General features: G+C 37.0%; 1 protein-coding gene across 1 annotated transcript; it reads left to right on the forward strand.

Moving 5' to 3' along the window:
- Window positions 1-9,898: 9,898 nt before the first annotated feature.
- On the forward strand, window positions 9,899-12,106 carry LOC130735249 (LOB domain-containing protein 41-like). Its single transcript, XM_057587324.1, has 2 exons — window positions 9,899-10,143; window positions 11,213-12,106. Exons 1-2 carry the CDS (start codon window positions 9,954-9,956, stop codon window positions 11,776-11,778), a joined length of 756 nt encoding a protein of 251 aa, XP_057443307.1. The 5' UTR covers window positions 9,899-9,953; the 3' UTR covers window positions 11,779-12,106.
- The last annotated feature ends 185 nt before the right edge of the window (window positions 12,107-12,291 follow it).

Raw genomic sequence — 12,291 nt, forward strand, 5'->3', positions numbered from 1 at the left:
ACAAAATACAATAATCATAAAATGAGTGCAACCACTCACGATAACTCTTCGAGTCATCAATGCTCTCACGAAGTCTCACGCTTCAGTGGAGTCTTACACAATCACGAAGTCTCACGCTTCAGTGAAGTTTTATGCTCTCACGAGGTCTCACGCCTCAGTGAATTTACACACTTGCACGAAGTCTCACGCTTCATTGAAGTTCCATGCTGTTCACGAGGTCTCACGCCTCAGTGAAGATCCATGCTTTTCACAAGGTCTCACGCCTCAGTGAAGTATCCCGCATTCACAAGGTCTCACGCCACAGTGAAGCTTCTCGGCTCATCCCTTGGATGGCTAAACAAACTGCTCAAAGAGCGAAGGAGTATCAACATACTCAGAACTTACAATTTTTCTCAACACTTGGATCCGACGACACTTCTCATTTTCCAAAACTAAGATTTGCATCCTAAGCTTCCTTTCGAGTTTGTTATCATTATTTGAAGATTTAGAGGTTGTTTAATGTCTTATGAGTTTTCTTTACAAAATAATATCCTTTTAGTCTTATCGCAAATCTTATGAGTTTTCAACATCCAAATATCCCAATTAATTCCCCGAGAATGTCTCGATCCATCAACCAAAACAAGGCCCGAATCTCATTCGTCCTATCAAACTTTCCCCAAAATCTCAAAATAAAATCGGCATGACCTGCCCGCTATCCTCACTACTCAGAATCACAGATATCATTGAAAAGGCATAATTAAATCAGCACAATCAACCAACATGTCATATATCAACATATTCTAAAACAACCACGTAGCACTTAGCATATAAAGCATGCATCACACATCCTAGATTACCCACTTAGCACGTACCATGTAATTCAATCTCAAAAACATTCAGTAGATGAATCATCTACATTGTCAGCCGAAGCCTCAGAAAACGTTTCCCAATCAAACACAAATAAGTGCATAAACAGTAAATCAAGTCGAATACGTCGACACCTAAAGCATTAGCTAATAGTTCAGTGAGTAGCCCTCACCTGAAGATTCTCCAGGGTTGTCCTCGAAAGTTCCTTCACAACCAGCTCCTTGTTCTTCAGAGAATTCCTCAAAAGAACCTTTAGAGTAAAACCACAGAATTTCATCAAAAACTATCAGAAACTCAGTAATCAATACTCACTAAGGTTACACGAAGTAGTATATACTCCGAGGTACGATAGTCTAGCGCGAAAGGACAAGTTTTTGAAACAAGAATTTTCTTCCTCCCCCCTTAGGGTGCTCGGCCACTATTGGTAATTAGGTGGGTCGATTTTTCTTCGATCAAACTTGGTTCCTAGGTTATCATTAGTCGTAACTAAGGGTATTCTAAACTCGGAAAAATTATCGGATCGAAAACTGTCGCAGGGGTATTTTGGTCAATATTTTTAGCTCAGAATTTCAAAACTAAAATTTCGAAAAACAAATTGGATGGGGACGTCGCCAACGACGTTTATGACAACTAATCCTACTAGCACTAAGCTAAGGCGATAGTTTTAGCCCAAAGGACGAAGCTTTGCCCCAAAATGGGTATTTTAAGCAGAATTGAAACTCGACGGTAGTTTTTCGAGAATCGGCGCAGTATTATTAGATAAACATGCTCTTGGGCACGTAGGGAAGATGTTTAGAATCAAAAATGAAGTTATCAGGATAGTTTTGCAAAAACCTCAAAACTAGGAACACAGAAAGACATAGAGAAAAGCTATGGAAAAGACGATTAGAGGTAAGGATTAGCGACTATACCTCGATACCTTCAAGCAGCAACTGTTGAATCAAACGATCAAGCAATAAATGAAGAAAATCTCTTCTCCTCCTCCTCTTAGCAAACTCGCGGCCTCTTGGAAGAAAATGGGTGAGTTTTTGTGTTTTTTTCTCATTTCTTGGCTATATATAGAGGTTGGAAAAACGCGGGAAAATGAAAGTTTCGCGAATCTGATTTTTCCGGCTTCATTCTCCGTGAATTCTAAGATAGGTTTTGGCAACATAAATCCAAAACTCAAAAGAGGTTTCCTAGTATTTTAAGTGACTAATGCAAAGTCGGTGTAAAACTATTTTACCCGATAAGTTACTTTTTGCATTGAATGTCGGAATAGAAAACTTCCTTCTGAAGAAAGATTGGAATCATCAAGAGAAATGGGTGTATGCGTGTAGAAGGAAAAAGAGAAGTTCTAATATTGGAATCGGACGTTCGTAGATTCTAGAGTTTCGCCTTGAAACGATTGTCGTATAAGGAATAAGAGAAGTTCTAATATTTCTCTGAAGATTTTTGGAATTAATTTCCATCGTGACTTTAAGTGAAAACTAGCTATTTACTAGGGTTTCTGCCCTAGGTTTAAACGTATATCGATCGTGTTATACCTTTTATCGATTTTGATGAACCCTTAGACTTTTCCTGAACTTTCTCCTTCACAAATTTATTTCATTTGGTAAACTCTTGTTCAGGTTTTCCTTCACGATACATCAACCCTAATCGTGAATAAGAATTTATTCACTTGGTATAAACTTAAAAACTTGGGTCTTACAACCACTAGCTGGTAGGGAGATTGGTTGGCTGCAAGTCCTAATCCAAGAAATCAGTGGTGTTTCTCTCTCGGCGGGTGTCCCAAACAAGTGGGTGTGGCAGCCAAGTGAGGATGGCGCATATTCTGTTAACTCAGCGTTTCTTTTTTTGCAGGTACCTAGTGATCGGCTACCTGATCCTATCTATAAATCTTTATGGTGTTCTGTTGGCCCTTCAAATGTAAAGGCTTTTGTTTGGAGAGCCTTTTTGGACCGTATCCCGACCTTAGACAACTTGCTGAAGCGGAAGGTTATTCCCTCTCCGGAAGCAGCTGGCTGCAAGTTCTGTTTGCAGGAACTGGAAACGTGCTCACATCTGTTATTTACTTGTCCATTGGTTCATAATGTTTGGTGTGCTTGTTTCAAATGGCTTGGCTTTTCTATTGTATTGCCTTTGGATCCTAAGTCACACTATCTGCAATTTCAGTTTGGCAGTAAATCACAGAATCAGTGCTTGAGCTCAATCTGGTTGGCGGTGCTCTGGTCTGTTTGGCTCTTTCGTAATGAAGTAATTTACAAATCAACAGTGGTTAACTTATCTCACATATTGGAAATGGTCAAGTTAAGATCCTGGCAATGGTGTAAAGCAGGTCGGGACGGGTTTGGGAATTCATTAGTTGAATGGCATACAAGTCCCATGTTGTGTATTCAGAATTGCTAGGGGCTTTGGGTGTTGTAATGGAAAGGTGGAGATGAAACTGGTTGCTCTTGTTTTCTTGTTGCGCTCGAGCTGCTAGTGTTATGCTGCATTGTGGGATTTAATGGATGGATATCTTTTGGGTTTGGACCAGTAGGTGGTGTGGGAAGTGGTATGCGTTATGACTGGGTGTGCTTAGCTTTGTAGTGGCAATTTGACCTCCTTGTGGTGTTTTGTAGAGACAGTTATGTTTTCTTTTTGTTTCTCATTTTGTTTGTATTCGAGTTGGAGTACCCCTTGTACTCTAATATCTAATACAATTTTGCTTATAAAAAAAAACTTGGTTATGACTTATTTAAATAAAGTTTTGGTCCCTGTATAATACTCTAAGTTCGAAAATGGTCCCTCTTTGGATCAAAGTTTGAACTCAGTCATTAATGTTTGAGAGACTACTGGTTTTAGTTCCTATCAAAGGTGGCGGTCCGATTACTATAAGACCCAGGTTTTAGCGTAGATTAAATAAACTAATTCCTTATTCACACCTAGGTCGTGTATCGTGAAAGGAACCTGAACAAGTGTTTGTAGTTTTGGATAACTTAATGAAGGAGAAAGTTCAGAAATTGACTAAGGATAGCACTGTAGTCAGTTTAAGTGATAGCTCGAGCCATTTCCACACCCGGCTAAGGTCGAAAGTGTCCGAAAAAAGCTATTTCCACTCTTAGAGCACTGTTCAAACGAAATTCAAAATCCTTAGAAAAATAAGAACCTCTCTTCATTTTTCCCATGACCATCGCTTTGACACGGAACTCTCGACTATACGTACGACAGGTTTCGCTTCCTGGAAGTTCGGCAAAGCTAAATTCTATCTTCTCAAGGACTTTAATTAAGCTCTGGATGAAGACTTTTTCTATTCGAAGCTTCTAACGAAGTTTTCATCCACGTGATCTTATTTCTTTCGACGATTGCAACCTTTCTTCAGAAGGAAGTTTCTTCATCCGACGCCAACTGAAAAAAGTAGTTTTCCAGCGTATTTTGATTCATACTCCGTTTATATCATTTTCTTCAATTCAGAGAAACTCATTTTGAGTTTTGGCATTCTGTCGCCAAATATTAACTTCTTATCAGCAGATGAAAGTACCAGGACGACAGGATTCGAGAAATCTCGAATTTTACTTTTTCGACCTCCGCTATAAAATGCGGGAAATGAGAAATTTCTCATTTCCCACCCATAGAGAGAGAGAGAGCCGCGAGTTTAGAGAGAGAGAGAGAGGAGTTTCTTCGCGAGTTCTTGCCGATTGACCCAATTTCAGTTTCTTTGGATCGACAGCGAGGTAATCTTGTAATTCCATACCTTTGTTTATACTTTCTGTTGCTTTAAACCATATCTTTCTGTGCTCAAATTTTTGAGCATTTTTCAAAAACATCTTTTTAATTCGATTTATTCTATCAATCCTCTTCTATGCCTTTCCTGCGTTCCAGGTGCAATCGGATTTTCTCTGAGTCGTCGTAGATCTGAAAAATAGTGGAAATACCCATTTTCACCAAAGGTTTGCTTTTTGAACAAAAAATTCATGACTTAACCTAGTGCCTTTAGGATTAGTTGATATTAAAGGCGTTGTCTACAACCTTACCGATTCAGTTTTTCAAAATTTCAACTTTGAGTTTTTGAGCCTAAAATCTTGACCCAAATACCCCAATGTGCATTTCAAATGGGATAATTTTTCCGAGGATTGTTTTAACCTAGTTATGACCTAAGATTACCTAGGAATTAAATTAGATCAATGAAAAAACATCGAAACGCTAAAATTGGGTAGTGGCCGAGACTTACAAGTATTAGGACTGGGGAACACTCAAATCTAGGCAAGTGTGGCCTTAAGCTTACTATAGCCCTTTAATTCGCCGAAATTTTGGCTTTGCTTTCGTGTCATTCCGAGTTTTTTAGCTCGAGTTATGCGCGTTTTAGTGTGCAAAGGTAAATATTAGAATTTTCTGGGTTGATTTCACATGTCAAAACTCACCCATTTGGAAAAACTCTTTCATTCGTGCTTAAATGTCGTACTCTAAAGCTTATGAAGCTTTATCCGATGTCAGTTAGCATTTCTTAGATTAAATTGTTTAGTAGTAGCTAAACAATGTTGTTTTTGCTTAAGGTTCCGACTTAGCTGAGCCAAGAGGAGCTGATTTGGAGCAAGCAGAGCATTTTCAAGATGAAGCGGAACATACCAGATGTGAGGGAAACTTACTTACTAGTTAATGATTTAGGCGTCGATAACTTCGACTTGCTTATTTGATTGTGATGATGTTGATTGAGCTGAATTGGAAAATGTTTTCTGAGGCTTCAGCCGTTGTTAAACCTTGAGACTTGTGTCTCCATTTTCTAGGGCTTCGGCCGACATATGTCTTTATGATTTGATTGTTGCTATGATTAATGTTGACTGAATCACATGCTTTAAAGGTGCTAAGTGGCTAATTATAGGATGTGATCATATATGCAAATATGCTTGTTGGATTGTACTAACTGGATTGTGCAATTATATATGTATATATATATATATATATATGGATCGACGGAGTGTGGGGAAATTTGAGGTTAAAACATACTAGTGACTGAACTTTTAAGGGAATGACTAACAGGTCGGACCAAGGTTCGAACCTTTGTCGTGTTAGGGGATCGAGACCTTCTCGGGGAATTTCTTGGGTTTGTTGGGATCTTTTGACTTTTAGAGTTTTGAAACAAAAGATAAATGGAACTTGACTCATAAATGAAATTCATACTGCATTAACCAAAGATAGAACACCTTCAAATAATAATGAAACTTTCTTGAAAAGACTTAGGATCTGAAATGAGTTTGGAAAACGAGAAAGGTCGACGATCTAAGTGTGAGGAAAATCCTTGAGTGCGATAGCACCTCTTGCTCCTTTAGAAGTTTATCTATCCATCCAAAGGATGAGCCAGGGATGATTGGAAAGTCCCCAAGTGCGAGTGCACCATCTTTACTCATTGAGCAGCTTTTCGGCCATCGAGCTGATGAGCCTGGGTAAATTGAAAAGTCACTGAGTGCGAGGGGCATTCTCCTTGTTCGTTGAACAAACTTTTGACCATCGAGTTGGTGAGTCAAAGTAACTTGAAAGGTCACTAAGTGTGAGTAGCACTCCTTTTGTTCGTTGAGCAACTTGTTAGGACATCGAGCCGGTGAGCCAGAGTGACTAGAAAAGTTACCAACTGTGACTAGCACTTCCTTGTTTACCTTAGGGCAGTGTTGTCAAAAAATGATCGCGGAAAATCGCGGCGAGGCCAAAATCCGCTATTTCATTTAGCGGATAGCGTTGCGGGCAAATAGCGGAAACCCCATAGCAGTTTAAATAAGTAAAAAAATTATAGAAAAACGGCTTGTTGTGCTGTTTGTGCTAGTAAAAAACAGTTGCAAAAAATAAATAAAAATAAGACATCTAATGAAATGCATAAAATGGCCATGATGGAACAAATTTTAGAAACAAAACAGGGAAAAAAAAAACATAAAATAAAAAAACATTGTATGTAAAGGAAAAAATAAACAAATGATGATGTGAAGAAAGAACAAATTTTAGAAACATAGGTTCACATTCACAATGGAAGAAGAAAAACATAACAGATCATGATGGGAGAGGAAAAAAAGGAAGAACAGATATTAGAAACAAAACAGGACGAAAAAAACAGAAAACAGAGTGTGGAAAAAAAAGAAAAACAGAGTCTGAAAATGTGCAGAAAGAAGGAAGGGAAAAAGAAAAGTAAGGAAAACAGGGTATGAAAAAAAGTAAACAGAGGCTAAAAACAAAAAACAGAAGAGTACGCAAAAGAAAAAGAAAGAAATAAAAAAAAACAAAAAAACAGAGCATGGCAGAGTGAAGAGATGGGAGCCAGAAACTCGCCGGAAAAGTCATTAGAAAAGCTCTTGGGGTTGCCGGAGATGAGGGTCAGAAGCTTGATCTAGAAGGAGGAAGAGAGAAGGGAAAACTCGAAAGGTTTTGAGGCTTTCATAGAGTGAAGATTTTAAGTTATAAAACTTTTCTTCCATTAATTGGGTACAATTAATTCAGTCGGTGGCTGATTCCCATCTCCCAAGCGGTGCCTTTTTTAAAAAAAGTCCTAAAATCGCACGTGATCTTCTCTTCCACCACTATTGCGGCGCTATTCGGTTTTGCGGCGCTATTGCGTTTATCGCGTTTGCCGCTACGTCGCGGCACAACGAATTTCCACTACGCTATAGCGGTATAGCGGCGCTATAACCGCTATTTAACAACACTGCCTTAGGGTATTGTAGAGACAATGTACTCTAGCTATACACACGTACCTTGGTGAGGACGATTCGTTGTTTGGGTAACCATATTGCATTCATGCATACATTTCTTGGGGGATGTGCTGCTTTCCGAAGTACGATCTCAGATCGAGACTTCACAGGAGCGAGGTGCTTGATAGGAGCGTGGTGCTTCAGCGAAGTGAGCTGCTTCAGCAAAGCGAGCTGCTTCATGAATAACAAGCATATATGGTTAAACCGAGCTGGTGAGGACCGATCTAAGCCCAACTTTAAGTGGCAATGTCATTGGCTTGTCCCGCCGATCGTGCTGGTGGCGTTTATCCGGATCATCTTTTCAGCATGACATTGCATTAGCACGCCATGCATCTTACCATATTTGATGATGTGATGATGATATATTTGTTAGTTGTGATGATGATATATTTGTTAGTGGTGAAATGATGATATGCTATGTATATACACTATGATAGGCCATGAAGAACATATATATGTATATACCCCCCTTATCGTTTCATGTTGTTTGTATTATCTACATTATTCTGTGAGTTGACCCTCACGTCTTGCCTTGTTTGTATTGTTTGTGTTTGGGCGGTTGGCAAACTGCCATACGATCAACAAACGGTTCAAGATGATGCGTCGCTCGGGGAGGATCCGGAACGGAATGACTACTACTGAGCCTTCGACGAGGACCCGGATTCTATGCGTGATCAGATGAGGGTCGATGATATTAGTATAGGGTATGGTTGGTTAGAGTCTTCTGATATTGGTTGTCGTTGTCATAGCTTTGATTCGTCATTTGTATTTTGGGGCAGGGTAGTTCCCCGACACATTACTTTTTGTGTGGTTCTTTGTAATGAGAATCACAGGGAGTATTCGGACGTAGAAAGTACGGAGGGGGCCGTTTTGGACTGACACTCCCACTTTTGAGGACATGTACTTATAACTTTGTCACTCTGATCACTGGATCTATACGTTTTGCCTTCGGGCTTACTTTTGTCACTTTCTGCCACTTATGGTTACAGCGGGTTGTATATCTATGTTGTACATTAGTTATGTTGTGCAATTTTGGGTTGAGTCTTTTGTTTGAAAAGTATTTTATTTTAAAAAGAAAACGAAAAAAATTACATGCATTTTTCGCTTTATTTTATTTTTAAGTTACTAAGTGACACCCGAAAATCGGGATGTTACAATTACCTTTACCACTAACTCACTAATTAACATAATCCCGACGAGATTGGTGAAGTCATGTGGCAATTACACGTAGATCAGTGAAGCCATATAGCAGAGGTCACTGGACCACCACCTATTGCAGGAACTGAAGCTAGGTAGTTTCTCAACAGTAGTGACTGAGTTCAAACTTTGCTCCAGAGAGATCATTTCTTTTTTTGATACATCGGAAAGGAAGAGAGATCATTTCAAACTTAGCATATTATAAAAGGACCAAAAACTTATTTAACCCTTATAATTATAACTTTAAAAAAAACTTAATAAGTATTATTACTACTTTATTAAAAGAAATTTTTAACACGAAAACCATCGCGTACATGCTTTTCATCTTCTTCTAGTTTCTTCATCTCAGCCCACAATTCCAACTTCCAACATAAAACCCAAAAAACCATGCTTTAGTTTTCTCCAAAGCTCCTGAAAACCGGGGATTTATTTCTTACTCCTCAATTTGTTGTGACTCGATTCCACTGTGAAACCTGATCGTGCGTTTCACCACCACGATTTTCATTTGTCATATTTTATACGTGTTTGCAAGCATTTGAGACATGACATATTTTACCATTTTTATCCTTCTAGTTTTTCACTTTATTATTGGAAGCTTTCGTATTTTTAAAATATATACATAATTTATATTTATATTTAAATTAAAAAGAAATTATGAGAAATATATTCAACTTTTGTGTAAAAAATACTTAGTATGTACTGCTTAAACTATGTTCTTAAAGATTTTTTTGGTGAGCATTGCTCTTTGTGTGAGCTCTTGTTCTTAAAGATAACTAGTATATATAAATTTTAAAATATTAGTCAAAATTTAAAACTACTTAAAAATAGTTTTATATAAACAAATTAGAAATTTCTTAGTAAAAAATAACTAAGCCATTAAATTAAAATTATCTTAGTGCTTATCATTTTTCTATTTTAGTGAGAAAAAATAGTCATAAAAAAATAACTGCACATTCAAATACATATGGATCCGATTAATAAAGCAGTAAACATTTGCGGAAAGCTAGAAAGTGGTTTGAACTTTTAGCCTTCTTAAACGTGAAAAAAACAATTGGAAAACAGCTGCGCTTTCCCCGAAACATGTGAAAAAACCAGCAGCGCTGGAACCTCGAACAAGTTTATAAATGCTTCCCCTGTTTTCTCTTCTAACTTCTCACAAAAATTCGAGCTAGGTTTTCCATAACACACAACAAAAGAAAAAAAAGAAATTTCATCAAAATGCGAACAAGTTGCAATGGCTGTCGGGTGTTAAGAAAGGGTTGTGGTGAAGATTGTAACATCAAACCCTGTTTGCAGTGGATTGAGAGCCCAGAATCACAAGCACATGCAACTTTGTTTCTTTCCAAGTTCTATGGTCGCGTTGGCCTGAGTAACCTCATCAATGCTAGCCCTCAACACCTTCGTCCAGGTCGGTCTTATTTTATTTTTTGAAAAAATTAATAAATTAATAAATTAATTTCAAAAATATATTTAGGCCTTTGTTTGATGAATCTAAAAATGTATCTGGGAAAGGAAAAATCTTCTAGCACATGTAAAGAAATCACTTGGTTTTTACGGGACAAAACATAGGTTGTGTTGTTCCTTAATAAGAAATTCGCTCATTCACTTTTTCAACATTTATTAATCTGATAATTTCCCTCAATTTTTCATTTTTCAACCTATGTGTCATGCTATAATTAGACAACAGTACGATTGCTCTGATGAAGTTTCATTTCGAGATATAGAAACACAAATCTCACAGGTTAAGGGAGCTAAATGGCTTGTTTTGGGCCTTGTGGTTATATGGATTCTTTTTCCTTTTTTATGTTTGGTTTCCTTTGTTGGCTTGTTTTGGGCCTTGTGGTTATAATCAGCTTTTTAATGCACTAGTCGTCTTTTTTCCTTTTTTTGAGCTTAGTTCGCAAAGTTGTTGATTAATACATCATTTTACTTAAATAAAATAATTAGACAATAGTAAATTAAAAATAAAATATTTGGAAAATAAAAATAGTATTTTTTGTTACATTCGGAAAATAAAAATAGTGCTTAGTTAATTATCATTTCTGCTATAATTTTAAATAATAAATCATAATTTTTTATTTTTATCAAAATAATGATAAAACGTTTAAAATCCTTAGTTTATTGTAATCTTTATGAAAATAAAATATTTCCCATTCACCAAAAAAATCTTTAAGAAAAAATTATTTCAAAATAATCCTCAAGGTTATTGTTTAAAATATTCATTAGCCTGTAACAAAAAAAAATACTAAATAGCCAAAAAAAAACATCCTTTAATTTTTATGTTTAACATTAAATTACACATGACTCGCTTTTGAAAAAAAAAAAACTACTCTCATTTTTTTTTTCACTTTTCTTCACTTTTCTTTTCTTGAATTGCTATTTTATCTTTTTATATTATTTATTTTGATTAAATGTTTTCTTCTTCTTCCATTGAATGAACTAAAAAAAATTGCATTGATTGTATTTTTTTTTTCCAGAGCTTTTTCGTTCATTGTTATATGAGGCATGTGGTCGAATCGTGAACCCTATTAATGGGTCTGTGGGTCTATTATGGTCTGGGAGCTGGCAACTATGCCATGCTGCTGTGGAAGCTGTTTTGAAGGGTGCGCCTATCATGCCAATAACTTTTGAGCCAACGACAAACATGTGGAGCCCACCTCCTAACATCTACGACATACGTCATGTGTCCAAAGATGAAAGCTCAATCGTACCCATTGAAGGTGAGGGTGTCAAGACTAGGTCCAAGCTGAAGCAGGTTATTAGCTCAGTCATTAAGCCAAAGGCCACCAGGAGAAACCATTCTGTGTGTCATGAGTCATCATCGAGCCATCGGTTTGAGAGTGAAAGTGCTGTATCCGCTGAGGCTTCGATCAATATCCATGATGAACTTGATTCAAACTCAAAGCTGAGTGACCACCAAGCTAGAGAAAATGGTAATGAAGTTGGTCTGGAGCTGAAGCTCGGGTTCGAATCCACTTCTCGTGTGGATTGCTCTATGCCCATGAAAAAGAGAAAGATTGATATGAAGAACTGGTTGTGTTAAATTGAGCTGGGATTGGAGGTTGCAACTTGAACAAATCGCAATTACTTGACTGAATTAGATTTTCCTCAATCTTGCAGATGAGATGAGAACTTTGAAAAAAAAAAAAAAAGAAATAGAACCGTTGTTATGCTTTTTTTTTATTTCTTAAACTTCTTTTGTTTTGCTTTTCATTTTGGGTTAGATTTTTGTGAATGTGGTATTGTGCAAATGTTAGTGCATTGATAAATCAGGATTTTGTACGAGTTTTATCAAGTTGCAATTCTGTGTCTATTTCTCTCTTCACAAGTATTAAATATGTCAATTATTTGAATACTAATGAAGAGCGAGATAAAGATAATGTTATATCACTTGAGATAATCTTAAGCCGGTGTCTGATGTAGTCCAAACGTATGTGATACGTGTGATACGCCGAGGAAAAAGTAAATTTGAAAATTCTAAGTATTTATGAAAAATAAGAGATAGAGAGAAAGAGACTTTATTTGTGCCATAATCACTGAAAAGGGAACTTGTTTA

This window comes from Lotus japonicus, chromosome 2 (genome assembly GCF_012489685.1).
Source record: "Lotus japonicus ecotype B-129 chromosome 2, LjGifu_v1.2".
Classification (NCBI taxonomy): domain Eukaryota; kingdom Viridiplantae; phylum Streptophyta; class Magnoliopsida; order Fabales; family Fabaceae; genus Lotus; species Lotus japonicus.

Coding starts and splice junctions, on each gene's coding strand:
- LOC130735249 (XM_057587324.1), top strand. CDS start 9,954: ATGCGAACAAGTTGCAATGGCTGTCGGGTGTTAAGAAAGGGTTGTGGT. Junction 10,144..11,212: donor CCCTCAACACCTTCGTCCAG/GTCGGTCTTATT, acceptor TTTTTTTTCCAG/AGCTTTTTCGTTCATTGTTA.